General features: G+C 33.5%; 1 protein-coding gene and 1 non-coding gene across 2 annotated transcripts; both read right to left on the reverse strand.

Annotated features, from left to right (window-relative positions):
- Nucleotides 1-16,277: 16,277 nt before the first annotated feature.
- Nucleotides 16,278-18,830, reverse strand: LOC132050980 (probable BOI-related E3 ubiquitin-protein ligase 3). The gene is made up of 2 exons (XM_059442295.1): nt 17,840-18,830; nt 16,278-17,177 (listed from the first exon to the last, which is right to left on the reverse strand). Exons 1-2 carry the CDS (start codon nt 18,140-18,142, stop codon nt 16,671-16,673), a joined length of 810 nt encoding a protein of 269 aa, XP_059298278.1. The 5' UTR covers nt 18,143-18,830; the 3' UTR covers nt 16,278-16,670.
- A 7,402-nt stretch (nt 18,831-26,232) lies between these two features.
- LOC132051294 (small nucleolar RNA R71) lies at nt 26,233-26,338 on the reverse strand. The gene has a single exon (XR_009413667.1). It is a non-coding gene; the product is annotated as a small nucleolar RNA R71 (small nucleolar RNA).
- Nucleotides 26,339-27,364: the final 1,026 nt, after the last annotated feature.

A 27,364-nucleotide genomic window follows, 5' to 3' on the forward strand; every position in this document is an offset into this window, starting at 1 on the left:
TGGGCACAGGGGGGGGGGATGGAGGGCGGGGGCTTTTTTTTTATAAAACTTCAAACTTAACATTTAAATTGATAACTTATTAGCTAATATTAAATTTTCAAGTCTTTATAAAAAATTTAAAAACTTGGATTTATTTTTAGGCATTTATATTTTATAATAGGAGAAAATAATTTCAAGTAAGAACTATTTATTTTTTTATAACTTATAACTTTAAAGTCTTTAAATATATTTAACAACGGCTATTTTTTTAAACTTCTAAGGGCTATTATTTTTAATCTATTACATAATATTAAATATACTTTCAAGTCTTTATAATATTTATAAAGAATTGCATTCTTTTTTGTAGTTATGTAAAGAAAAATAATTTCAAGTAAGAACTTTATGTTTATTTATTCAAAATAGATCTTTTAAATTTCATAAAACTTGACTCAAAGTCTCAAATATAAGAAGAGCACCTAATCTACACAGCCACCTTCTAGGAAGGGTTCTATTTCAATTAGGCCTCTAAGTTACAATAAGGTCACCTAATCTACAGAGCCACCTTCTAGGAAGGCTTCTGTTTTAACTAGGCATCTAAGCAGTTAATTATAAATTATCACACTAAAACTTATACGGATCTATGTACATTTTTTCTAATTGTCGTATCGCTTCCGTTGCATTCAATTGAATTGGTATATCTCCTGACGGTCCATAAGTTCCATGCCATCATCGCTATTAGTGTTGATTATCTCTTCATATTCTTCTTCTTCTTGACGGGTTAATTTTGGTAGACCACGATTTCTTCTTTCTACGTTGATCCAATCCCTGAATAAAATAGAAATCTCCAAGCTATCTTGTGCTAATGAATGTCTGTGGTCTCCGAGTTGAAATCTTACCGTGCTAAAAGCTGCCTCCGAAGCTACGGATGATGATTGAATAGTTAGGATATCTCGAGCCATTTTTTAGAGTAATGGAAATGCTTTGCCACGCTCCCTCCACCATCCTAAAATATCTTCATTGGCGTCGTCGTCCACAGTGATGCTTTCCAAAATTTGATCAAGATAAGATTCAAGATCACTTTCATTTTGAGTATTAGCAATACCAAGCCATGCAAAGATCCATTGATCTATCAAATTTTCTATTGCCAAATTTAGCCTTATTTTTTTGTGAAGGACGTTGATTTTCACTTCTACTTTCTTCAGATTTATAATTATTATACATTAATTTAGCTTTTAATTCTATACTACGTTTACACTCTTCAACATTTGGATGTTCATTAGGAGGAATATCTAATTGCAAATAGATTTTGTCAACAAGTCCATGAGTACCTCTTAATTTTAAAGACGGGTCAAGTATATAAGCAATCATATAAATATCGGGAATAGGAAAAAAATACTTTTAAAATTTGAAAATCATTTCATCAATGGCTTCCTCATGTTCGTTTGATTCTCTATATTCCGCAAATAGTTTTGTAAGCCCACAAATATAAAATAGCATTTGTGCAATTGTAGGATAGTATTGACCGGAAAATGCTTTTGTTGCAATATAAATTTTTTCTAAAAAAAATACATAGTCCTTCAATTTCATTCCAATCACTATCTTGTATTTGTTCATGGGGATGATAATGATGTGCATTAAAAACATATTGAAGGGGTTTTTGATATTGGTGAGCAACAAGTAGCATTTCATATAAAGAATTCCACCCAGTACAAACTTCTTTTGGAATTTTTCTAACAGGCCAATTTTGCTCAACACAATATTTTTTAAACAAATTAATTCTACTTTGCTTATGAGTGCTAAAAACATATCGAAAAGCATATCGTATTTTTTGTAAAAAACCCTCAAATAAATCAAGACCATCTTTTACGACTAAATTAAAAACATGGCATGCACATCAGACATGAAAAATATCAAGATTAATTGGGAAAATTCTTATAGCCATAAGTTCAGCACTCTTAGTCATGGAAGAAGCACTATCAAATGTAACAGTTAATACTTTGTCAACAAGACCATATAATTGCAAAATGTCTAGAACATTTGTAGAAATATAAGAACCTGTTTTTTTCTCATCAATATATTTATAACCAAGTATGCGCTTTTGCATATTCCAATTATGATCAATCCAGTGTGCCGTTACACATAAATAATCATTGCCATTAACACTACGACCTATATCAGAAGTGACAGACACTTTAGTATCTAGGTGATGGAACACACAATGCATATATTGACAATAATCACTTTGAAATTTAAAAACGTCGGCTCTAACAGTGGATCTAGGAATGCCTTGAAAAGTAGGGTTATACATAGCGCTAATATAATGCACAAAACCGGGGTTAAAAGGAAAACTAAAAGGCAAGCCACAAACCGCAGCCATTTTAGCTAGTTCTTCACGATCTCTATCTTTACTATAAGCCATTTGAGTGACAGCAGGGTTAGAAGGATTTAAAGTTTGTTGGACCATATTAGATCCCCCAGCGGATCCACCGGGAGCGGCACTAGTAGCGCCGATCGGTGTGTTTTTAAGTCCGGCTGCTAATCGAGCATCTAAGTATGGTTTTCCAACACATGTTATCAAGTGTCTAGCTAAACCACCCGTCCCACCCGCCCCTCCACCGCTTCCGTGTTTTTTAATTTCTTTACATTTGTGACAAATAGCCTGAGTTTTAGTTTCATCTAAAGTCATGAATTTCCATACGACACTAGTTCTAGGACATTGCGCCTTAGTCGTACCCCGAGTAGGAGGTATAGGGGGACAACCACCTCCAGACTGAGATGTAGTCTGAGTTGGAGCTTCGGTAACGGGACTAGTAGGTGTCTCATTTAAATCTAATTCCTCACCTTCTTCTACTTCTAAATTTTCCAAATCATCAAATTCTAAATTACCATAAGCTCTATCTAAGGCTTCAGTTTGTAATTCTAAATCTTCTGGAATTGGAGGAAAATCGGGGGGAACAAAAAATTTAGTTTCATCAACATGAATGAAATCCTCCGTATTGTACTACTACGGCTAAAAAGGTTAGGGATTTCGATAGTTTTACCTAAGACCGGGATCTTAACTTTTTTAGACACATTATCAAAGTATAATAAAATAAAATATGAAAATTAATTGAAAAAAAAGACGCAAATAAAATGCAAGAATTAAATAAATTAAAGGATGGAATTAGTGTACCAAACGTCTGCGTTAAAGCAGATGTAACCGTAAACGTTGAAATTGAAATTATGTTACTTGAAGCTTGAAAGTTGCTCCAAAATTCAAATATTGCCCACTAATAAAAATAATAATAATAATAATAATAATAATAATAATAATATTTCACCAAATATTAGAGAGAGATATAATTGATAATAAATATTAGAGAGAGAGAGATAATTGGTGGATGATTTGTGTGAAAATGAATAAAAATGAAGAGGTATTTATAGTTTAGAATTTGGATTAAAATGCAATTTTTTTTTTTGGGGGGGGGGGGGGGGGAGGGGTGAAGGGACTCCAACGGCTAAAATGAGACCGTTGGAGTCCCAACGTTAATTTTTGTTCCCAGTGGGCAGCTGGGCCCCAGCTCCAACGGTCAAGTGGTCACCATCTCTAAAATAAAAAAATTAAGTAACGTTTTTACGGCGGGGGTGGGACCGTCGGCGGTCCGTCTCGGCCCGATCGGGCCGACCTCATCGGGACTTTCCCCCCCTTCCGCCCCCCTACCCGTCCCCTACCCCCTTTGCCCGCTCCCCTATCATTGATCGGGACGGGGACGGTCCGGCGCCAGATAGGGCCGGACACGGGGCGGGACCGGAACCGTCCCGTCCCCTCTGACACCCTTAGTTTTTCCTTGACCCTTAATGTAATTTTAATCATGGAAAAAATTAAAATTTTGAAGGTTAGATTTGATCATTTTTTTCTCATAAAATTTGGACACATGAAATTCTCTCATTTCGCGTTGGAGTTCTGTAACTGTCTAACTGACAAGGCGAAACGAGATAATTTATTAGGAATGATAATATTAAATAATTTAAGATAGTATAATAATATATTTGAACATTTGCTCTCTCCAATTTGGTGATAACACAAATTATTTGCATCTCTTGGGGCTCCAATTTTTTTTTTTTTTGGGTGACTTACATATATAGCTATGAGGGGTTGGAATACCTCAATATAACTACGGATTGTAATTTATTTAAAGTGTAGTTATTATATTTAAATACCTCTTATAGTTATCTACGACATGTAAAAAATCCTTATTTTTATTATATACGTGGTTTAGATGTTTGAATTTAAAATACAAAAGGTTTAATTATAACTCAATATAATTACATGTAATAGATTACGCTCCGTGTATAAGAGCTAACTCCGCCTGTGTAAGCTCGTTCACATTGTCGATCAAGCCCGGATAAAGGAAGAGGGTTAATCGTAAACAACCTCTCTACCTCATAAAGATAGTGTAAGGTTGCGTACATCTTACCCTCCCCAGATCCACTCGTGAGATTACACTGGGTTTGTTCTTGTTGTTATTGTATTCATTTTTAATAAATAAAACCAAACGTCCGAAGAGTATAAGTGCAAATAAATCTGATGAGTATTACGTACATGCACACCATATTCTGATTGATATTCAAATTGAACCGCTTTTAATCTTTATTTTATAAAAACAGGACAATTGTAACAAAATACAATTGAAAACTACGCCGAAACCTCCATAGCTCATAAAATTATTTGTTCCATACATGAAAAAGAGACCAACAAGAGACAATATTGGGAATAATATTCAAGGATATGGGAATTAAGGGACATGCCCGCTGTTTGCTGATGGAGAACTATAGTCTAACAACAACGAGTCCAATCTCCTTGCTGCAAATCCTTTTTCAATGGAGAACTCTGCATCTTCGACCGGCACATCCTAAACAAGAGGGAAGAGAAATTAAAATCGTAGAGAATTTATCCCGTGCTTAATTGGAGGTATTAGCTTATATGGGTATTATTTTTTTACTAAAATCTTTGTGTAACTTATCTCATATAAAGTGTCATATAGCAAGAAATATAGAATATCATATACAATGTAGAATAAGTTATACAGGCTATAGTCGTGATTTTAATCCCAGGATCATCCTAGTTTTGAACCAAACTACACCTGAGTGTATAAAGATTCTTTTCACACGATCAATGTAATTTAACTTATATATTATAGCAAAATTAGTTAAAATACCATATTTTTATCGGGTTATCATTTAATATTTTTGTCATAGAGATTTACCTATAATTGAATTTATATCACTCCTGACACTCATTTGCTGGAAAGTTACATTGTGTAGATATGTAATAACAAATTTAATTAATGTATTTATACTATATGTATATCCCCTTGACTTCTTCATGTATTTATCTCTTTATATTTTGACTCCTCTTAAAGAAAATGCCACTATCTTCCAACAATGTCCGGAAAGTTACATTGTGTAGATACGTAACAACAAATTTAATTAATGTATTTATACTATATGTATATCCCCTTGACTTCTTCATGTAACAAATTTAATTAATGTATTTATACTATATGTACATTCCCTTGACTTCTTCATGTATTTATCTCTTTATATTTTGACTCCCCTTGATGAAAATCCTACTATCTTCCAACAATGTCCCCAGTCCCCACCCCAGCAAAGTAAAAGTTCTTGAAAATTGCATGGATCTACTCCGGTTCAATGTTCTCTCTTTTCATTTTTTGAAAAATTTAGCTTAGTGTTATTTAGAAAAGCAAAAAAAGCTAAAGTTCAGATAAATTTTGAGCTAGCATAAAAATCTAACGTATTATGTAGTGTGTGTATATATAGAGAGAGAGAGGGGAAAAGAACCTGAGCCTGTAAGTCGTTGACAAAGATTTCATCAATGGATTCCTTGAGAATTCCTATCGATGGTGCAAAAAAACTTTTATTAGATTAACTTTAGATGTGAAATGCATAAGATCTTGTGAAGCATTGACTGTCTGTAACAGGTGATATGAAATGAAATTTCAGCTAACAAACGTAAGAAAAATGACTTCCGTTCATAATTATAGAAAAGTCATTTTCCTCTATTCTCGCAATATGTTTTTCTTAATATTTTCTGAGAATTAAACACGACTAGAAAATAACTCTCTAATGAAAAATAATTTTCTAATAAATGATTTTCATCATACCAAACACAACTAGATAAGTAGCAATCTTGACTTATTGCTGCAGCATATATTTACTTGCAGGAAATATACATAGCCAAGATGGGAAACACAACTTCTACAAGAATTTGATTTAGATAATTAAAGCTGCTATACTAAATTGCATTTATCCAAACTTACTTGATGTTGAGACAGTTGAGAAAATAGTAGTAGCAATGATGAACAACAGAAGAAGGTGGAAAGCAACTTTGCGCATCATCTTGATCCGGTAATTTAGAGATTATTAGAGTTGGGTGATTATATGAAAATGTCTAGTTTATAATGAGAAGATATATACATTTTGAATGGTGTTAGAAAATAGAGTTTAATATAAAAGTCAACTTCTAGTTCCTTTCATTAGAATTGAAAATCACCTGCCATCAACCACTAGATACTGCAAATATAAATTTCAAACTTGAGTGGACTTTTCCACTTGGCCTATATTCAAATTTAGTCACATATAATATGACATTTAGACTTTTCCACTTGGCCTAATAATACTATTTAAGACTCTATATTACAAAATATAAAAATATTTTTTCTTATTTACAAAATATACCAATTTAATTATAAAACGTAACGGATCTAAAAAAAAAAGTCCACCATTCCCTTTTCTTTTTCACCATTCTCTGTTTCATTCGCAACGACCACCCCACCATTCCTTTCCCCTTATCCCCATTCTCCGTTTCCTCATTTAGTCACGTTTTTTTATGGCGAGTTCAGGCCACGCTCCGATGGCAGATCTAAACAAAACTCCGATGGCAAATCTAAATAAACACGATTTGAAAAAGCGCAGATCTAAAAAAATGTAAATTCAGAAAAAATATTGAGAGAACGAAGCCATCAAATTTCCTTTTTCAAACATATGGGTGAAAAGCATGAAATTTCTCCATACACTTCAAAATCTTCGCCGAATATACCATCGGAGGAACCTACTTGATTTGAGTTTTGGTGTTAAAAAAATTCAACCTCCTATTGTTTTATCGATGGAATGGAAGGGAAAGGGGTGGGTTGGTGTCTGGCAAAGACAGAAGGAAGATAGGTGTAAATTGTTGACCATGGTTAAAATAGTTGATTTAGCAAATAAATTTGTATGAATATTGTATGAAAGTTGTATATAATATTGTTATAATTGTATTAAATTTTCAAAAACCTAACACGAGCTTTTTACAAATTTTATATAGCTATATATATATTTCATATGGTTTCTATACAGTTTTCATACACGAAAAATATGAGAATTCTAAACCTTGAGCGAATAAAAATATTCATACATAAAATTGAGAGAAATTTTTAAGCCTTAAACGAGATATACATATTTCATACACAAAATTAAATAAAATTTTTAAGATTTGAGCTAGATATACATTTCATATACAAATTTTCGTACATGTTTTATAAGAAATCATTGATATGTTTTATAAAGCAATAAATAAATTTATGGTTATTCATATATCAATACTTGCAGCCAGACAGCTTCAAATTAAATTTTATGGTTATTCATATATCAATACTTGGCAGCTAAATTAATTTCTGGGGTGGTCCTCCAAGTAAATGTTCATTGTACAAAAGTCAATTATCTTAATATCTTTTGCCCAAAATCATCAAGCTCAGCCATGTGTAACCAAAAAGTCAAACTCATCAGGATGACACATCACCTTCAACATTTTAACGAGAAAAAACTAAATTAAAAAAGAAAAACACCATAAAACCACGTCATCTTCTTCCACAAAACCACCACAAATCCAATCTTGCATATACTTTTTTTCAGCTTCAGCTTCAACTTCAAATGTAATTTTCTCACATGCGATAAAATATTGTCCAAACACCTAATAACACTTCACTTTCTATCCTAACTTGACTTTTACTTATCAAATGCGAATGCCGAAAGTTTATTTGCACAAATAATATGCCAAACTACAGACAAAGTTTATAACTTCAGATGCTAATTTTTGCAACTATGGTAAGCCTATTTTGGAAGTTGATTCCAAAGTGACTATACTTCACAAATTGTTTTATAAATTTTGGTTATGCCTTAAATGAAGTGCCAAAATTGGCTATCTATGCACTTGTCCCTCCAAACTCCCAATGGGCTTATTGGGTCCGAGAGGGACCAGTCCAATTGCCAAATTTGCAAGAAAATAGCCCAAATTTTGACCAATTCCTCTTTTCAACAAGAGCTCTGGCTTGTTCTTTGCAAGACCCATTTTCAGGAACGGAAAAAGGCCAAAATTACCCCTAAACTTTTGAAAATAGTTTATTTATACCTTTCGTTATATTATTGGGCCAATTGTGCCTTTACCGTTATATTATGGGCCAAATATACCCCTGAACTTTTGAAAATAATTTATTTATACCATTCGTTATACTATTGGACCAATGATACCTTTACCGTTGTATTATGGGCCAAATATACCCTTAAGTTACACGGTTTGCCATGTGTCACAATCACAATGGCTCAACCCATTTCCCCATATAATTACACCCAGTCACCGGATTTGACCCGTCACTTTATTTCACCCAACCCGTTTTGTTAATTTCAAACCCAAATAAAGTATCCGTAAGTGCCAAAATCGGCTATCTATGCACTTGTCCCTCCAAACTCCCAATGGGCTTATTGGGTCCGAGAGGGACCAGTCCAATTGCCAAATTTGCAAGAAAATAGCCCAAATTTTGACCAATTCCTCTTTTCAACAAGAGCTCTGGCTTGTTCTTTGCAAGACCCATTTTTAGGAATGGAAAAAGGCTAAAATTACCCCTAAACTTTCGAAAATAGTTTATTTATACCTTCCGTTATACTATTGGGCTAATTGTGTCTTTACCGTTATATTATGGGCCAAATATACCCCTGAACTTTTGAAAATAGTTTATTTATACCATTCGTTATACTATTAGACCAATTATGCCCTTACCGTTATATTATGGGCCAAATATACCCTTAAGTTACACGGTCTGCCATGTGTCACAATCACAATGGCTTAACCCATTTCCCCATATAATTACACCTAGTCACCGGATTTGACCCGTCACTTTATTTCACCCAACCCGTTTTGTTAATTTCAAACCCAAATAAAGTATTCGTACCCGTTTTGTTTTATTTCAAACCAGTTTTGTTTATTTCATTACATGTTTCGTTTCATTACATTTTGGGTTTTCATCTTGTATACTACCATGTTTTACAGAAACGAAACCTATAATGAATTAAACAAAACGGGTACGGATACTTTATTTGGGTTGAAAAAAACAAAACGAGTTGGGTGAAATAAAGTGACGGGTCAGATCCGGTGACTGGGTGTAATTATAGGGGGAAATGGGTTGGGCCATTGTGATTGTGACACGTGGCAGACTGTGTAACTTAAGGGCATATTTGACCCATAGTATAACGATAAGGGCACAATTAGCCCAATAGTATAACGAAGGGTATAAATAAACTCTTTCCGAAAGTTCAGGGGTATATTTGGCCCGTAGTATAACGGTAAGGGCACAATTGGCCTAATAGTATAACGAAGGGTATAAATAAACTATTTCCGAACGTTCAGGGGTAATTTTGGCCCTTTTCCGTTTCAGGAATACCCCAAACAATGTCGTTTCTCAATCTCCCTTACCAAGAGTAAGCGTTTATTTTGTTTTTAATTTTACAATCTATTTGATGCTGATCTTTTCTTAATTTATGAATCCATATTGTATTTTGTTTCAGGAGATACTTTGCCCTAGGGTTTCCCTAATACATCAAGAAGTAACTTGCACACTTGAATCAGGCACAAATGCAAGCACATGCCTATATTTACTTATTTAGAGAGTGGTGGATCCAATGAGTTTAATATTTATCTTCTCATCACTAAATTAAATTCATTGTAACATCTCCAAAAAACTAAGGGAAGGATTCAGCCAGTTTCGAAATGTTTTTTTTAAGACCTCTTGCATCAATTTCTTAAAGTAAATATATTTTATTTGTTTAGCGAAAAATGCGGTTGAAAATATCTACCACAAGCTCAAATAGTACGTACGTACATTTTTCTTTGTATCTTATAAAGGATTTTGTACATTGAGCTTGAGACCTAGCTAAGAACATGCGTCTGACAATGCCAAATGTTGTAAGCGACGCTCACAAAAGAATAAGAAGTTTGAATCTCGAACAGCGAAAAATGTTGCATAAATTGGGATTGAGGGAGTATAATTACGAAAGAAAACCATGCTTCAATTTTAAACTATTTGGGGCGGCTATGTGAATCCTCTGTAAATATTTTGCTCTATTTGCATCCGCTTCATTTCAACAATAAGTGATATGTCTTTTAAGGCGAATTAGGGCTTCGTTAAATCACTAAATCTGACAATCATCCATACATAGACATAAACATCTCCAACCAGTCTAAAAAGACTTTGGGCTTTTTTGCAAGTACCAGAACTAATTAGATCTTGAAAGATGCTGTTAGCCAATGCATTTCTAACTAATGGGACCTATTGTGTTGGCTTGATTGCTAATTCACTTACAGGAGTAAAGTACAAAGTCATTTATGGAGGTGAAATTAATTTAACTGTTAAACTGATCGATAACCGATAGATAACCGTAAACGATACCGAGCCGATCTCTATCTTATTAGTTTGGTTAACCATTTACTATATTTTAAACCGATGGCCGACAAGACAAGCTCAATCGTTAAGCGCTAATATCTAATCGAACGGCTCAAACACCCCTAGTTCCAAAGAGAATACTTAATAGGTTTCGCATACATCTAACATTTTAGTGTCAATTGGGTATAAACTTGTATTGGTTAATATTACATTCTCAGACAAGTAGAAGTATTTTAAATTGTAAATTCTATTAATTAATCTTTATATTATAAAAAGAACACAATTATATTACGGAAAATTATTTTACTTTCCGAATAAATATCACACTATTATACAAAAGTAGAATAGAAGGAAGTACAATATTCTCGAATATTATTTGGATCAAGTTAACAAACATACATCTCTTTATAAAAAAAAAGTAAACGCTCAAATCTCCGCGTCCACTCAATTCGATAATTAGACTCACAATCTATTAAGGGCAACAAAGGCTAGAACTTTTCTTGCCAAAAATAAGTTGACATTAGGATTTCTAGATTGTGAGTAAACTCTGAAAAGAATGTCAATAATTTTGCTGGATATAAAAATAATGTAGCACATAAAATTAAAAAAAGGATAGTCAAGTGCACTAAGCTCCCGTTATACGCGGGGTCCGAAAAAAAGTCGTACCACGAGGGTCTATTATACTTAGCACATAAAATAACAAACCAAATTTAAAATGAAATAAATATAAAAAGATAGAGCTAGTTAACGTATTTCGAGGAAGGTTGCCCATCACGGATATCATATCTATTTGCATCCTACCAACACTAAAAGAAGTGGACAAACCGTACCTGATTAGTACTAGCACGTAAGTCATCTGATGCAATTTTCAGCTATCAAGATAACAGAAGAAACGTGTCAGTCGATAATCCAAATATTTTGTGTGTAATTTGGCCAAAGAAAGTCAGTCCATATTTAGGCGGCGAAATTGATTGATTACAACGAAAGAAGAGTGTCTTTTCGTTTGAAGTTCATCACTGATTAGGACTTTTAAATCAAACTATAAAAACCCTGCAAAAATGGTATTATATTGAAGGTATATCTATATAGGACGAGGACCAGCACTTCATTTCATTACGCTCCATAATTGGACCCAAAGTTCAATAATAATTAATTATCACTATAAGAGAACATGAAATTAGCTATAACATTTGTCGGTTATCCCTAACTAATTTATCGCTAAATAGCTCTCACTAGTTAAATTTTTTTATAATCCGTCGCTAATCCGTAGCTAAATGAGATTAGCTACGGATATAACTCTTAATGGGCATAGAGCAGTTAGCGGAAACTCTTATTTTTATCATATATTTCTTTGGTCAAGCCGGTAACCTCAACCAAATAAGCAACCTTTTCATAGCCTTTTCATCCCACTTCATCATCTCCTTCTCTTCTTTCTCTCCCTGCCGAAAATCTGGTGTACGTAATTCCTAGTTTCCAGAAGCCTGTCACACTAGTGTTAGTGATCTTTATTGCTTAAGATAATTCCGGTTTTATCCCCTTTAGTACAAACGTATTTGGCATAAAGAGTCCTCCATAACTGCTTGTTCTGTGAGGATAGAGGAAATTTCAGCTCGCCTTAAGAGTTTTGCAAATTTCCTTTCTTATCCTTTCTAGTTTAAGCCTTTCCTTCCTATCTAACCAAGTCCTCCTATAAATCTATTCCTGCCTAAACGATAGAAAAGATTACAACTATAAAGTAAAGACCATCTTCTTCTGTGTCAAATGGGCATGATTTTTGTTAGAATTGCTTATATTATTGAAAATATTTACACCTTATATATAACACTTTCTCTTCTTTATAGCTATTAATATATAATCGTATTCGATCGCACACCAATAAAAACAAACTCGTAGCCTCATTTTAGTTCAAACGCTTTACAACCAGAGATATTTTGGTAGTTCTGCGCATAGTTTTACGGCCACATTCAACAAAAGAGCCTGAGACTTACACACAAACTAATTATGTATAAATATTTATACTATCATTGTATTTTAATTTGTAATAGTGGATTATATTGCTTTTCAGTTATCATATTAAAACTTATTATGATGAACTTGTTAAAAATTACTCAAACTATTCGTGTATAACAACTATATAGTGCCGATGCATAGAAGTAAACTCTTAATTCTGATTATTTTTTAAGTCGAAAACAACAGGTGTAAGAAGTGTTGCTTTCTCTAACGGCTACTCACTACATCCACTCTTCTTTAACGTTCTCCTTAATAGATGCAACGCGATGTCAATATGCATTATTTGAATCAGTGAATACCAAATAGTAGATAGTGTTTTAAAAAAAAAAAAAAAAAAAAAGCTAGTACAACTTGTGGCATTTCAATTCTAAGATATAATATATGGTAATTCTACGCCAATAACTCCATATAACGCAATCGATGCAATTAATATGTTTTTATACGCCAATAGCTCCATATAACGCAATCGATGCGAATTAGAGTCCGGAACCAAAATAACAAAAAAAAAAAAGGTATGAATCAAAATACCCCAGCAAAAAAAAGGTACAAAAGTATCTTTAACGCATGAAGGACCTAACGGAGACGGACCCGTTAAACGCATGACTTTCATGCGTTAAAGGATGTCTTTTTTTTTTTTTTTTTTTTTTTAATTTCTTTCTTTCTTTCTTTCTTTTCTTTCTTTCTTTATTCCTTTCTTTCACATTTTTTTTACATATTTTAGCCATAGATTAATCATGCTTCGAGACTCCAAAATTTGAATATTTTATATAGAACCCTATTTATTTTTGTGCGATTAATAAGGTAGGCTCAACACATCAAGGATACACAAAACTTCGGATTGTCGTTTTAGTGGTTGAAAAGTGCTTTCGAAGTCCATTTTTGTTTGAAGGCTTGTTGTCATTAACTTTAAGTTATTTATGTTTTAGGGTTTCACGTTATTTTTATATTAATGCATAACTTTATTTTTAGTGATTATAACTTTATTTTTATAATCAATTAACAAAATATCAATTCATGATCAATTATTTATGTGTAATTTTTTTTTTTTTTTTGCGTTACCCTTCAACCCCCAACTAATTGGAGTCCGCAACTTAAATAACCCAAAAAATCGATTTGGGTATCAAAATAACCCATTAAAAAATCTTTTGCGCACTAATTTATTTGTAAGTTGGTGAAATTTTAAATGACCATAACTTTGCGCTCGGATGTCCATTTGATGCGATTTTTTTTTTTGATTTTGGGTATTTTTTCGAGATCTATGCATACGAATCTAACTAAGGTCAAGCCGCCCGCCCCAAATTTTCCAAAAACGTCCGTTATCCCATTCAATTTCAATTTTCCCCCAAATTCGTGCGCAATTTTCATTTATTTCTTTTTAAATCTAATGGCGAAAAATATATTTCAATTCCATAATCCCGTGATAATGATGTTTTCAATGTCAATTTCAAGGTTCCAAATTCAATTTAAGAAAACAAGTTAGATAACATTAGTGAACATACAAAATAATAAAAAGTGTCTACATTGATACTTTAACCAACTTGGCTTGGTGGTAAAGCCTTTGGCTTTTGACTTTTTTTTTTTTATCTCATCCACCAGGGATCAAACCTCGGCGGGAGCGTTGAGAAGATATTATTAGTGAAAAAACGAACTAATTTATTTAACGATTAACATGGGATAAACAAGTAATTAACATGGGAAAAACAATTTCAGAAATAAATATATTAACAATGACATAATTAACAAATATTATGACATAATTAACAAATATTAACAATGCCATAATTAACAAATAATTAACGGAGATCCATGGAGGTGTCGTATTTGTAAATACTAAATTATTCATTATTCTTGAAATTAACTAAATTTTTTTCTCTAATTAGAACTTACTTAACTAGGATAAGTTATGGAGGATTTAATTAGTTATTTTGAATAATCCATGGTATTGTATTGTTGATTATAATTTACTTAACTCATGTAATTAAAGTAATAACGAACAAAATTTTATATTAACTAACTAATCCTTCGTCAAAAAATTATGTTAACTAACTAATCCTTTTCGGAAATTCTGTTAATGATGTTCAATCCAAAACTAGGGACTTGGCTTATCGTTTGTTATTCAGGATTTAGTTTATCGTTCGTTATTCGGGATTTAGTTTATTATTCGTTATTCGGGATTTAGCTTATTGTTCGTTAATGGATTATTTTGGTACCCAAACCCACTTTTGAAGTTATTTAAGTTGCGGACTCCAATTAGTTGGGTGTTGAAAGGTATAACGAAAAAAAAAATTACACAGAAATAATTGATTATGAATTAATATTTTGTTAATTGATTATGGATTATTAATTTGTTAATTTTTTATTTATTGTTAATTTATTTATTTGTGAAATTGTCAAAATAAAGTTACGCATTAATATAAAAATAACACGAAATCCTAAAACATAAATAACTTAAAGCTAATGACAATAAGTCTTCAAACAAAAATGAACTTCGAGCACTTGTCAACCAATTAAATGACAATCCAAAGTTTTGTGTATCCTTGATGTGTTGAACCCGCCTTATTAATCGCACAAAAATAAATAGGTTCTATATAAAATATTCAAATTTTGGAGTCTCGAAGCATGATTAATCTATGGCTAAAGTATGTAAAAAAGTGTGAAAGAAAGGAAGAAAGAAAGAAAGAAATTAAAAAAAAAAAAAGAAGACATCCTTTAACGCATGATTTTTATGCGTTAAAGGTACTTTTGTACCTCTTTTTTTTTGGGGGTATTTTGATTCATACCCTTTTTTTTTTTTTTTTTTTTTTTTCGGTTATTTTGATTCCGGACCCATGCGAATTATTTATGTTTTTTATACAAGACATATTCGATGGTCAAATATTGCACGTGAACCCATCCAAATTGCAACTACTATACTTGTTTCTACCCGATACTCATTGTTAATAGATTATTAATTCCCTTTCGAATGAAACAAAAAAGCTCGATTCCTTGGAAGAGGAGATCAACAACAAAAAATGGACTGATTGAAAAACCCAGCACTAGTTTCTGACATCCACTCACAGTCACGATTCGACAAACACTATAAACGACTGTAAAATCAGATATGAATACTCAAATCAATCCTAAAGTGAAAGATTTGAAACCCCCAAAAGGTAAAATTAATGTTTCCAAGAAAAAATATATATAAAAATAAAGAGATGCTGTGTCCTGTACTACTAATAACTCTGTTCCATTAATCAGATTCAGGGGTTTCGTCAGAACGTACAGAAAATTAACAAGTCCAAAAAAGATCAATGAATCCCCCTAATAAGATAAAGAGTAAACACAAGATTAACGAAGAAATTAATGAATTTAGAATGACTACTCTACCTGACTAATCCCACAACTCAATGTTCCTTAACAACCAAAAGTTCTGATAGGATCCTTCCATCCTAAATTAAAGTTTTCAGATTTGAGCCTGAGAATGAATTTTTTTTGATAAAGAACGCTTCCCTCAAAGGCTCAAAATGTAAATTTTTTGATAGGGAACGGCTTCCCTCAAAGGCTCAAAATGTAAATTTTTTGATAGGGAAGGCTTCCCTCATAGGCTCAAAATGTGAGCGCTTTTGCACTATACATAGGACTCTTTTGGTGATAAGATGTGTTCAAAGAACAGCTGTAAGAAGCGGAAAAACCATATGAATACGACCATAGTCCATGGAGAATTGCAACAGAAAGACCCCTTGGTTCCGGCAAATGGAAGCCTTCCACTAGAATTGAATTCTCTAAAGCTTAAATAGATGAACTCCTCGGGGGAAGATTGAATAAGGAATTACTCCTTAAGTGAGTCGTACGCGATGTAAATTTAAATTAATCAGGTCCCAAAGGGCGTATTGAAGAGATGTGACTATTTTTTACTTGGAAACAAGAAACACTAGTCATTTTCATAAAAGATCAAATCAAAGCCTCTATGCTTGCTTTCTTCTCCACGTTACATACAGGGCATGAATGGAGAAAAGGGTCACAATCTCTGCATGAAGAAAGGTGCCTACAAGGCAAGAAAACCATGCACGACTTACTAGAATTACAACTTTTGCACATCATCTTTCTCGTTTGTTGTGATGCTTGTACGTTATCCTCCATTGGTGGTACATCACAACAAGACTCTGCATCTCCTACACCACCATTGGTTGATAAACATGCATTTTCTTTAAGTTGTTCAATTGTGTTATTTAAAGAAAGGACAATAGCTGCGTTCTCTTTGGCTATTCTCTGCCATGTTTGGTTCTCCATTTCTATTCTTTTCAAGAAATCTTCTAGCTCTTTTGACCTGTTTGCTGCTTTTGCAATTTCTTCGTCTTTTTGTTTCAGTAAAAACTGAGCCTTTGATTCGTAGTTTCTCAAGATTAATGCCACTTGTTGCTTTCTCTGTTCTTGCAGAGCCAATCTCAGTCTCTCATTCTGTTAATAAAATAAAATATAACAAATCCACTGTTAGGATGTTGCCTATGGTGAAAATTCAATCTTTTAGTAACTAATAAAATTCTTCATAAAAAATTAGTACTACTCCCTCTCTCTCTCTCTCTCTTAATTTATGTGAAGATATTTGATTAGAAGTTTAAGAATGATTTTTTTTTTAAATCTGTAATAATTTAAAACAAGTCATAATTATTTGTATGATTATAATTAATTCTCCTTATAAAAATACTTATCGTTCTTACTAAAAAGTATACGTCTCAAAATACTTGTCATTTTTAAAAATCACAAGATAAAATAAAGTAATTTTTTCTAATTTTATCCTCCGTATTAATTACACATTTAAGATGGAGTACATCATTGATAGAGATAACATGGTATAATATTTTAAGAGGATAAAATAAACAAAATGCTTCCTTATTAATGCTTTCTTAAGCCTTAAGGGTATTTTCTTAAAGAGCGTGTAAATGAAAAATACAATAACTATTTTGAGACGAAGGCGGTATTTTTTTTTTAAGGACAAAATGAAAAGTTTTAAGTTAAATTGTTAGTACTAATGCAGAATAATTTCATTTTTTTACCGATTAAAATGGAAAGAATGTCATGTAAATTCGGACGAAGAAAATAGTAAGAATTGTAAGAATTACCTGTAAAGTGATAAGCTGATCAACCTCAACCCTCTGTTTTTCAAATTGACAAGCCAGGTTCTGAGGAAACAGCACTGATTGTGTAGGATTTGTGTTATGGCTTGTACAACAGTTCATCAAATCCTGATTATTTTTCTGGTTGAGAAATTGAAACTGTTGGATTTCTGTGAACTGTTGTTGTTGTTGCTGTTGAGGATTAAAATAAAACTGATTGAATCCACAAGCATTATTCTCCATCAAATCCTGTGAACTTCCCAAAGGAAAACCAAGATTAACTGCATACAACTGTGCTTGAATGGCCATATTTGTAGACCACAAGGACCAACAACAAGAACAAGAACATAAACTGACCTTTCTTTTTAAATTCTAACCACAAAATCAGCAAAAAGAAGAAGCAAACAAGGTGGGATTTTGGTTAAAAATAAGAATTTGATTTGTTCCTCAAGCAAAGGAGAATAGGAGGAAGAGGATTCTACCTATATTGTACTAATAATCTGTTGGGAAAACCTATGCCAACCTTCGTGACATGTTTCTTGGTTTAGGGTAGGCCAAACCTATGACTTGTTATTGTATAAATATATATAGAAGAGAAAAAAAAAAAGATGGTGGGGTCTCTTTCTTCTGTTCTGTATTTATAGTATGTAAATAAATAATTTTCTTGATTTCAAATTATGGAAACTGAAAAACTGAAAAGTTGCAGGAACTAAAGGAGGGGCTATAAAAGGTTCTACTATTATGTCTATCTCTCTCTCTCTTCTTGTGAAGAAGCATTAAAGGAGATAAATTTATAACTGGTACAACATGCAGATTTTGTGACTAAACAACCGGTTCAGAGTTACTATTTGTAAATGGATGAATGATAAGAAATATCATTTCAATTCCATTCCTAATTTAGAGGTTTTGAAGAAGTTGTTGTGTTGTGTTTTTGGTATGTAAATGAAGGAGTCAGTATTTTAGGATGATGGATAGCAGAAACGGAAGGAAAAAAGAAATGGTCAGTTTTGTTTTTTGGTTTAAAATTAGAGGAGAATTATCAGAGGGAAATCAAAGATTTGTCAGTTTGGTCATTTGTGAAGCCTGAAGAATAGGATTCCCATACTTTGAATTTTATTAACTACTCACTTTTTGTTTATTTATATATTTATATTTATTTACTTGCCTTCTTAACTTTCGTAACTCCTTTTTAAAAATTACGCACTTTCTCTGTTCAAGAAGAAACTGACAAAGTTCAGAATACGAAGACCAATGAATTTTCGGAAAAAAGAAAAGAACAATGAATTTAATATCTAGTCTGGTATAAATTCAAACACTCGTTCCTTAAATTTCAATTATTAAAATTACAAATACATGAAAATTATAATTCACTAGTTCAAATAATTTTCTTCGGTTATGACTATTTCAATAAAATTATTATAATTTTTATTTGTAGTACTTTAAATAGTTTAAAAATATAGTAAGTACGGTAAGTTTCATTTGGTGGAAAAAAAGTAATAAGAAATTGATATTTGAATTAATTCAAAAAATGCATTAAAGATGGCACCCTGAACCTCGTCATTCTTTTGGATTGAGGGAACGCTATAAATCATAAAATTTTATAATGAACAGTATTCTAAAAATTTGAGAAAAAAACATCAAAGTTAAAAAGAATTGACTTACCAAATATTTATATATATTACATACTAGTACTTTTTTTTTTCTTCTATACTTCCCAAATAATTGTAAAGTTGTATATAAATGTGCCAGAGGACCCAAAATTACACTATGACCTTTAATTTAAATTTAAAAGAAATGAAACCTCCTTTTCTTTGTCCTTATACTGATTTAACTTTTCAAAGTCCAATTTAGTTTTGACTTTTGACATCATTACGTATTAAGTAGTCTTCGTTCTTCAAAGAGTAATTTCTTAGTAAGGTAATTTGAGGCAGATTATAAGGATGGACATAAAAGAACTGCCAAAAGAAAAAAATAGGTAGGACATTAAAGTACTTAATAAGGAAAACTTAGAAAGTAATTTAAAACTTTAAATTCAAGTTTTGACATTCTAATCAATGGAGATCACACCAAATTTTTATCTGTACATTTATCTAACAAATTAGTTGTTAATTTGTTTCCATCTTACTTTTTGGTACTTTATTGTGTATTATTAGGAAATAAATTTATTGAAATCCTAGTCAATAGAAGCAAAAGGAAAGTTTTAAGAAGTCATAAAACCAAACTTCACGGGTTTAACGTGAAAAGATTCGTGGGAAACCTTTTAAGAATAGAAGATATGTGTTGGGATTCAATATCTTAATTGGCAATATAACAGGAACATGTTTCTCCCTTTATTTGTCTCACTTTTTATTTATTTTCTTTTTTAGTTATTTTACACATTTTGAGCATACCATACCGATCAATTAATTCAACCAAAGATGCGACATGTTTAATAATGAGTAGCTTAGTATAAATGCATCAAATTACATAATATACACTCTGGTCCATTGCGTTTTGCAATCTAAGGTATGTCCTCTTTTGTGATTTGCACTCTGTCCTATTTATTCTTATGATTCACACCCAACCTCTTATTTTCTTGCAAAATAAAGAAACCGCTCCTCTTTTAAATTTTCCACGTGGGCGAAAATGGACTGGGTGCGACCGGGGCGGTCCTATGTGGTTTCAAGTGAGTTCATATGAACCCACTTCGTTGAAAAATAACACTGTATATACATGTATATTTAATCTGTTTTTAAAAAGTATATATGTATATATAGTGTTATTTATATATTTCTAAAAATATATATGTATATTCAGTGTTATTTATATATTTCTTATATATTGAACCCACTTGGTAAAAATTTTAGGTCCGCCACTGGGTGCGACTCATAAAAAAATATATTAAAGGGTATGAATCATAAAAAAAATGGGTACAGGAGTTACAAGTAGATTTTAGTGATGCTTTATTTATTTTTTATGTCTATCCAATTTGATTATATTATAGTTCATGCTGTCATACTAAACTGTCCAGTTATCCACTTAACAAATTTGAGGAATGGAGGTTTGTGGTGCCTTTTGTGATTTGAAATTACTCCCCCGTCCCAAATTAGTTGTCATGTTTCACTCTTAGAGGGTCAAATTGACTAATCTTCGGAGCTAAATTAGATTATATGAATTAAATATTTTTAAATTATAATCTAGATATTAAAAAATTACACGAAAAAGTACTACAAGTTGCAATTCTTTCCATATTAATATGGTGAAAAATTGTGTATCAAAATGTTTGTCAAAATTTATATAGTTTGACTTTAAAAAAAAAAAAGTGGACAAGTAATATGAGAAGGAAGGAGTATATTCATAGTTCAAAATATATATTGTAGTGTACTTTTGACAAACATTTTTCATGTTGTACTTTCGGTTTTGTATTCTCAAATTGGTGAAGGTTTCTTCTGGTTTCATTTGGCTCGCCCTCCTCTGACCCTTGAAACAAAAAAGCTACTTATAATTTTCTATCTTTTTTTTTTTTTTTTTTTTTTTTTTAGTTAAACAGATACTGCTGATATATATTTATAGCAAGCATATCTACATTTTAGTTACATTAGAGTTAATGGCTCCAGGGTCATTTAGTTGTCCAAAAACATCACCCCCATGGGTGGTACCAAAATTTACAACCCGATTAAAGAAGTACCACATTGGTCATCAAATATACATTTCTAACAAAAACAGGAGGGGCTTCCAATAGCTTCACTTCTTCAAACAAAAGTTGCTTCCCTCCTTCTTTGGCTAGCAAGTCTGCCACCTTGTTCTATTCCCTAAAGCTATGCCTTAGCTCCGGATGACTCAGCCTTCCCATTAAGTAACTGAATTCAGAAATGATAGACATGTAAGGTAGATGGCCCTCTTTGATCATTTTAATTACCTCTATGGAGTCTGAGTTGATTTCTAATGATGCTAGATTATGATCCACAACAATTCTGAGTCCCTGCATAATAGTTGTTAGTTCGTAAGTGTATTGGTAGTATGAGGTAATCCTTTCATGAAGCCAATTACTCAATTCCCACTTCCATATCTAAATACTCCTCCTATCCCCCCTATTCTAGGATATTGTTGACAAGCTCCATCAGTATTTAGTTTGAATCTATTACCATTGGGGGGTTCCCACTTGATAGAGATAGTTATTTTCTGTTTAGGGGTAGTATAGTTCCTGCCAAGCATATTAAACTCAATAGCATGGTGATAAATAGTCTCAAAGGAGGGATAATCTCTTGTTTGATTGAAGAGGTTCTGATTTCTATTTAACCATATTCCCCAGATACAAAAAGGCATTAAGATTTCCCAATGGATTAGTTTATCAAAGTCCTTCTTCCTTAGGCTATTCCAGGTAGTGATCCAGTTACTAGCACTACTAAAGGAGGAAGGGTGAATAGGGGGGTTTCTCTTTTGGGCCAAGCATTTCCAGAACTGCCTATTGATGTAGCAGTCAAATAATATGTGATTGATATCTTTAGGGTGTTACCCACAGGAGGCACAGGCAGGGTTGATATTTAATCCTATAGAGTGAAGATAGGAGGCTGTTGGAAGTCTATTATGATTCAGGAGCTAAAAAAAAATACTTTATTTTTTTGGGGGCCTTAAGATTCCATATTCCCTTAAAATTCATAATGAGGCCATTAGCACCATGGTCAATTGTACTGTCTAGCATTTTATAGGTTGAGCTTGAACTAAACTTACCATTGCTAGTGAGTTTCCAATAACTAAAGTCTTCCTCAGTACTGTAGGGGTTGATATAGGTGTTGGTTATCACCTCTTTTATGTTATTAGGCAATTTAAAAGAGAGGTTGGTTAGATTCCAAGTTCCATTCTGATGTATGTCACAAACTTGTTTTAGATCTTCTTCTCTGGTTAAAGGTCCCTCAATAACTTCTCTAACACTAGGGCAGTGAGGAATCTAGTTATCATGCCAAAGATTCACAGTATTGCCTTTATTAACCACCCATTAAGCAGCTTTCCTACAATGTTTGTAGCATTCTAGAATATTATTCCAAGTCCTAGATAGGTGTCTAATGAGATTTGGTCTACAATTTTTAGTAGTTAGAGTAGAGGCCTAAAGAGAATCATGATTTTTCAGGAGTCTCCAAGTTAGACTGGTGAGATTTGTTTTGTTTTTCACTTCAGCTTTTTGAATGCCTAGTCCCCCATCTAATTTGGGTTTGGTTACAGTCTGCCAACCTATCATATGAAGCTTTTTTTTCTCAGCTGTGGTTCCCCAGATGAAATTTATTTGGACTCTATTAATTTGCTGGGTAATTTTTGTGGGAAGCTTAATATATTGCATAACATGGTTAAGGATGCTACTAAGACAAGCTTTAGTGAGGACTGTCCAACCAACTATGTTAAGGAATTTGGTTTTCCAGCCAGCTAGTTTAGCTTTGAGATTATCAAGAATGAATTGGAAATCAGCATTACAAGGCCTATTCTAAAGGATGGGAAAACCTAGGTATTTACCAAAGTGATCACTAGGCTTTATGGACATGTAGTTGGAAAGATTAGTTTTGTCCCTAGTACTGTAATTCTTGGAAAAGACCACTTTGGATTTGGCATAGTTAATCCTTTGACCAGAAACAAAGATAAAACTATTAAGAGTAGTCATGATAGTATGGCAATTTTTATAATTGGCCCTAGCAAACAAAGTTAGATCATCTGTAAAGAACAAATGGGAGAGTTTGGGGCCATTTTTGCTAATGGAGATGGGATTCCAATTAAGAATATCCACTTCATGATTAATACTCCTTGATAATCTTTCTATGCACAGTCTGAATAGGTATGGGGATAATGGATTAGCTTGTCTAATACCCCTAGTAGGCTTAAAGAAGTCAGTTCTTCCTCCATTCACTAATATAGAAATAGAGGAGGTGGAGATACATGAAAGGATGAGGTTTGTGAGGTTATGAAGGAAATTGAAGAAATGCAGAGTGTCCTTAATAAAGGACCATTCAATTATATCAAAAGCTTTCTCTAGGTCAATTTTAAGATCCATATTAGCCTGTTTACCTTTCATATTCTTAAAATGGCTAATATATTCTTGTACTATAATGGGATTTTCAGATGCCCTTCTACCAGTTAGGAAGCTAGCTTGAGTAGGACCTGTGATATTAGGAAGGAGAAGGTTTAATTTTATAGACAATGATCTTTGTGATGATCTTGTATTAGGTGTTGCAAAGACTAATGGGTCTAAAGTTTTTAAGGGTGGTAGCATTAGCAGATTTTGGAATCAAACAAAGATAGGTAGTGTTCACTTCCTCTTTCATGGTATTGGTTTGGAACACTTCTCTGCAGAACATAGTTAGGGGTTTATGGATGTCATCCCAGAACTTTTGATAGAAGAAGGGATGGAAACCATCAGGTCCAGGAGCTTTGAAAGGTTTAAAGGAGTAAACAACCTACTTAACTTCCTCATTGGCGTGATTTTACGCCACAACCGATACTTTTCAGCTATAAGTTTTACTTGTTGTTAAGCAAGTCGGTGTGATTTTACGTGTTTTTTAGTGTTTTTCGGGTAAAGGAACAGATTTGGCACAATCACGAAAGGCAAGAACTCCAGGTCGTAAATTGAAGTTTACGGCTCGTATTCCACAATACGGGCCGTATTCCATGGTCGTGTTAAAGAATAAGAGAACCAGAAACTCAAGTTGAAAGCTGGTGATTTACGAGCTCAGTTTACGGACCGTATTTCAGTTTACGGTCCGTATTCCATTTCGTATTTAACCAGTCGAGCAGTTGGCAGAAAGTCTGATTTTTGGAAGCTGAAAGACGACGAGGAGGTTTACGGACCGTAAACCACTTTACGGTCCGTATCTTAGAAGATTGAGATTTCACAGAATTTAGAAGACGACCTGGGCCTGAACCACTTTACGGTCCGTAAAGTGATTTACGGACCGTATTTCGTACTGACGGGACTAAAGTGCAAATCTGTAACTTGTGTATTTTTCCAAACATATAAATAGTCCATTGTAGGGTTTTATTAGGGAGTTCTATATTTTTTAGTTTTTGACTTAGAACATAAAATACTCTCAAGTTTTTGAAGGTTCTAACATCAATCCAATTATTCTCAATTCCTCTTTTATTCAAAGTAAGCAATTATGAACTCTTCAATTTCTTGTTTCTTGTTCTTTGTCATGAGTAGCTAATTTCCCTTACTAGGGTTGTGAACCCAATTGATGGGTGTTTTGTGATTGGGTTGTGATTGATATACAAATAATGGATTATTAGGGTTTGTTTATTCTTCATTCTTCATTCATAATTAATGGTTGCAAACATTGATTAAAGCCACAAACCTTGATTTATTTGGGAAAATAATTAGGGTTGGTAAGAATAAACAACAAGAACTCAAAGCATTAAACTTTGTTTAATAAATTCACTTAGGAATAAGAAGAATTTACTTGGCATGATTAATCATTCTTCATAACCACTTTCTTATATTTGGGAAAATCATAGAAAGACATAATCTTTATTTATTGGAAAATAGTAGAGATTCACATAGAGATTAAGTGCATTCATATAATGATCCATTAGAAGTATATCAAGATCAATACCCATGATCATACACTCTATCTAACGGGGACACAACCTTAGTTTCTTTTACCATAAACTTCCACCAAATCAATAGTTAGCAATTAGTTACTAAAAACCAATCTTTACCAAAATCATCGGATTAAGATATTAGACCTAAACATAGCAATCTACGAATTTAGTAACCTTTTCACACCCTATTCCCTGTGGGATTCGACCCCAACCTTGTTGGGTTACTATATTTGACAACGTCCGCGTTATACCATTAATAGGTGTAATTTGAGCGTATCAAATTTTGGCGCCGTTGCCGGGGAATACGGTTTTGAAATTACTAAATAGTGTTTGCTTTATTGAAGTCTTTTGCTTATTCCATCACACCTTGTTTTCTACTCTGTGTAAACCAGGTGAATATGAATCAGAATCAGCAAAATCAACGTGCTGGTAACCAGGGGAATCGGTTGATCAATCCGGCAAATGAGTCAGATGAAGAGAATGTGTTTGCTGAGCTTGTTCCAGATGAGGATTATGCATCTGCTATTGTTCAGCCTCGAGTTGGAGCAGCGTCGGTGAAAATTGATTCCTCTCTATATCAGTTATTGAAGCTTGAGGGGTATTTTCGGAATTCTACCGAGAATGACCCTCAACGTCATTTGCAGAATTTTGTGGATGTGTGTGCTAATCACATCCAGAACAATGTTCCACAAGATGCTATTCGGTTGAGGTTATTCAAATATTCCTTGGCTGGAGAGGCAAGAACATGGTTCGAGAAGTTCGCCGTAAATTCGATCACTACATGGGCGAGATGGTGGCTGCGTTTCTCACAAAATGGTACCCTCCTAGCAAGAAGGCTGAAATTCGGGACAAGATTTATGAATTCAAGCAGCGACAGGGGGAACAATTATATGAAGCATGGGAGCGATTCAAGGATTATTTGCAGAAGAGCCCAAATCATGGTTTTCCGGAGAACATATTAATGGAGAAGTTCTACCGAGGGTTGGATCCAGTGTCGCAGTCAGTTGCGAATAATGCAGCTGAGGGTTGTTTTATGAACAAGTCTTATCGACGGGTGACCACCATACTTAACAAGCTGACAACTCATAATCAGGCTTGGCACTCAAACAATTCTGATGTGGTACCGTTCGGTAGTGCTATGATCCAGAATATAGTGAAGGAGAATCAAGATACTCAGCAAACCTTGGCAGAGCTTGCAACAAATATTTCCTTGCTGACGAAGAAGTTTGATGAATCTCAAATCAAAAAGGTAAATGTTTGTGAGGATGATGCCGGTCTACCAAAAGGGATGTACCATGCTCAAGATGGTCCGTTCCTTGATGGGCCACCTATGCAGGTTGAAGATGCTAATTATGTTAATAACTCTCAAGGGGGTTATTTGAGACAAAATTACCAGGGTGGCTATCACGGGTCGAACCAATGGAGACCTCAACAAGGTCAAGTGCTTATAACAACTCGGGAACTACAACAATAACTATGGTGGTGCGAACCAAGGGGCTACAACAACAAGAACAATTTTGGGAACAAGAGTTCCAATCCTTATATACCACCGAAAGGGCGGTCATCGAACAAGGTAGTTCAAAAGTTGAATCAATGCTTGAGAAGATTCGGCTAATCAATCGAAGTCCGAGAGGACTTTATCCGGGCCGATTGAGAAACAAACGGTTCCCATACGGCCTATTCGAAGCTTGAGTCACGGATGAGAGATATTTCTAGAGAGCAAAGACCCTCCTAGAAAGGGAGGCCTTCCGAGTGACACTATTCCAAATCCAAAGAATGGCGGAGGCGGTGTAGACAGTGTGTTTGCCATCACTACTAGGAGTGGCAAAACAATCCGAGGGGCTGATGAGAAGGTGATTGATCTTGAGCCAATAGATGATGAGGATGAGGTGCAGTCTGAAGCACCCATTGTTGTTGATGAGAATGCTACTGACAAGAAGGTTGCTGATATTCCGGAGATTGCGAGACCAA

This window comes from Lycium ferocissimum, chromosome 3 (assembly GCF_029784015.1).
Source record: "Lycium ferocissimum isolate CSIRO_LF1 chromosome 3, AGI_CSIRO_Lferr_CH_V1, whole genome shotgun sequence".
NCBI classification, from domain to species: Eukaryota; Viridiplantae; Streptophyta; class Magnoliopsida; order Solanales; family Solanaceae; genus Lycium; species Lycium ferocissimum.

What these genes read in the sequence shown, in the direction of transcription:
- LOC132050980 (XM_059442295.1), bottom strand. Translation starts at nt 18,142, where the DNA reads ATGGCCATTCAAGCACAGTTGTATGCAGTTAATCTTGGTTTTCCTTTG. An exon ending in ATCAGCTTATCACTTTACAG is followed by an intron (nt 17,178 to 17,839) that starts GTAATTCTTACA and finishes TTTTATTAACAG; the next exon opens with AATGAGAGACTGAGATTGGC.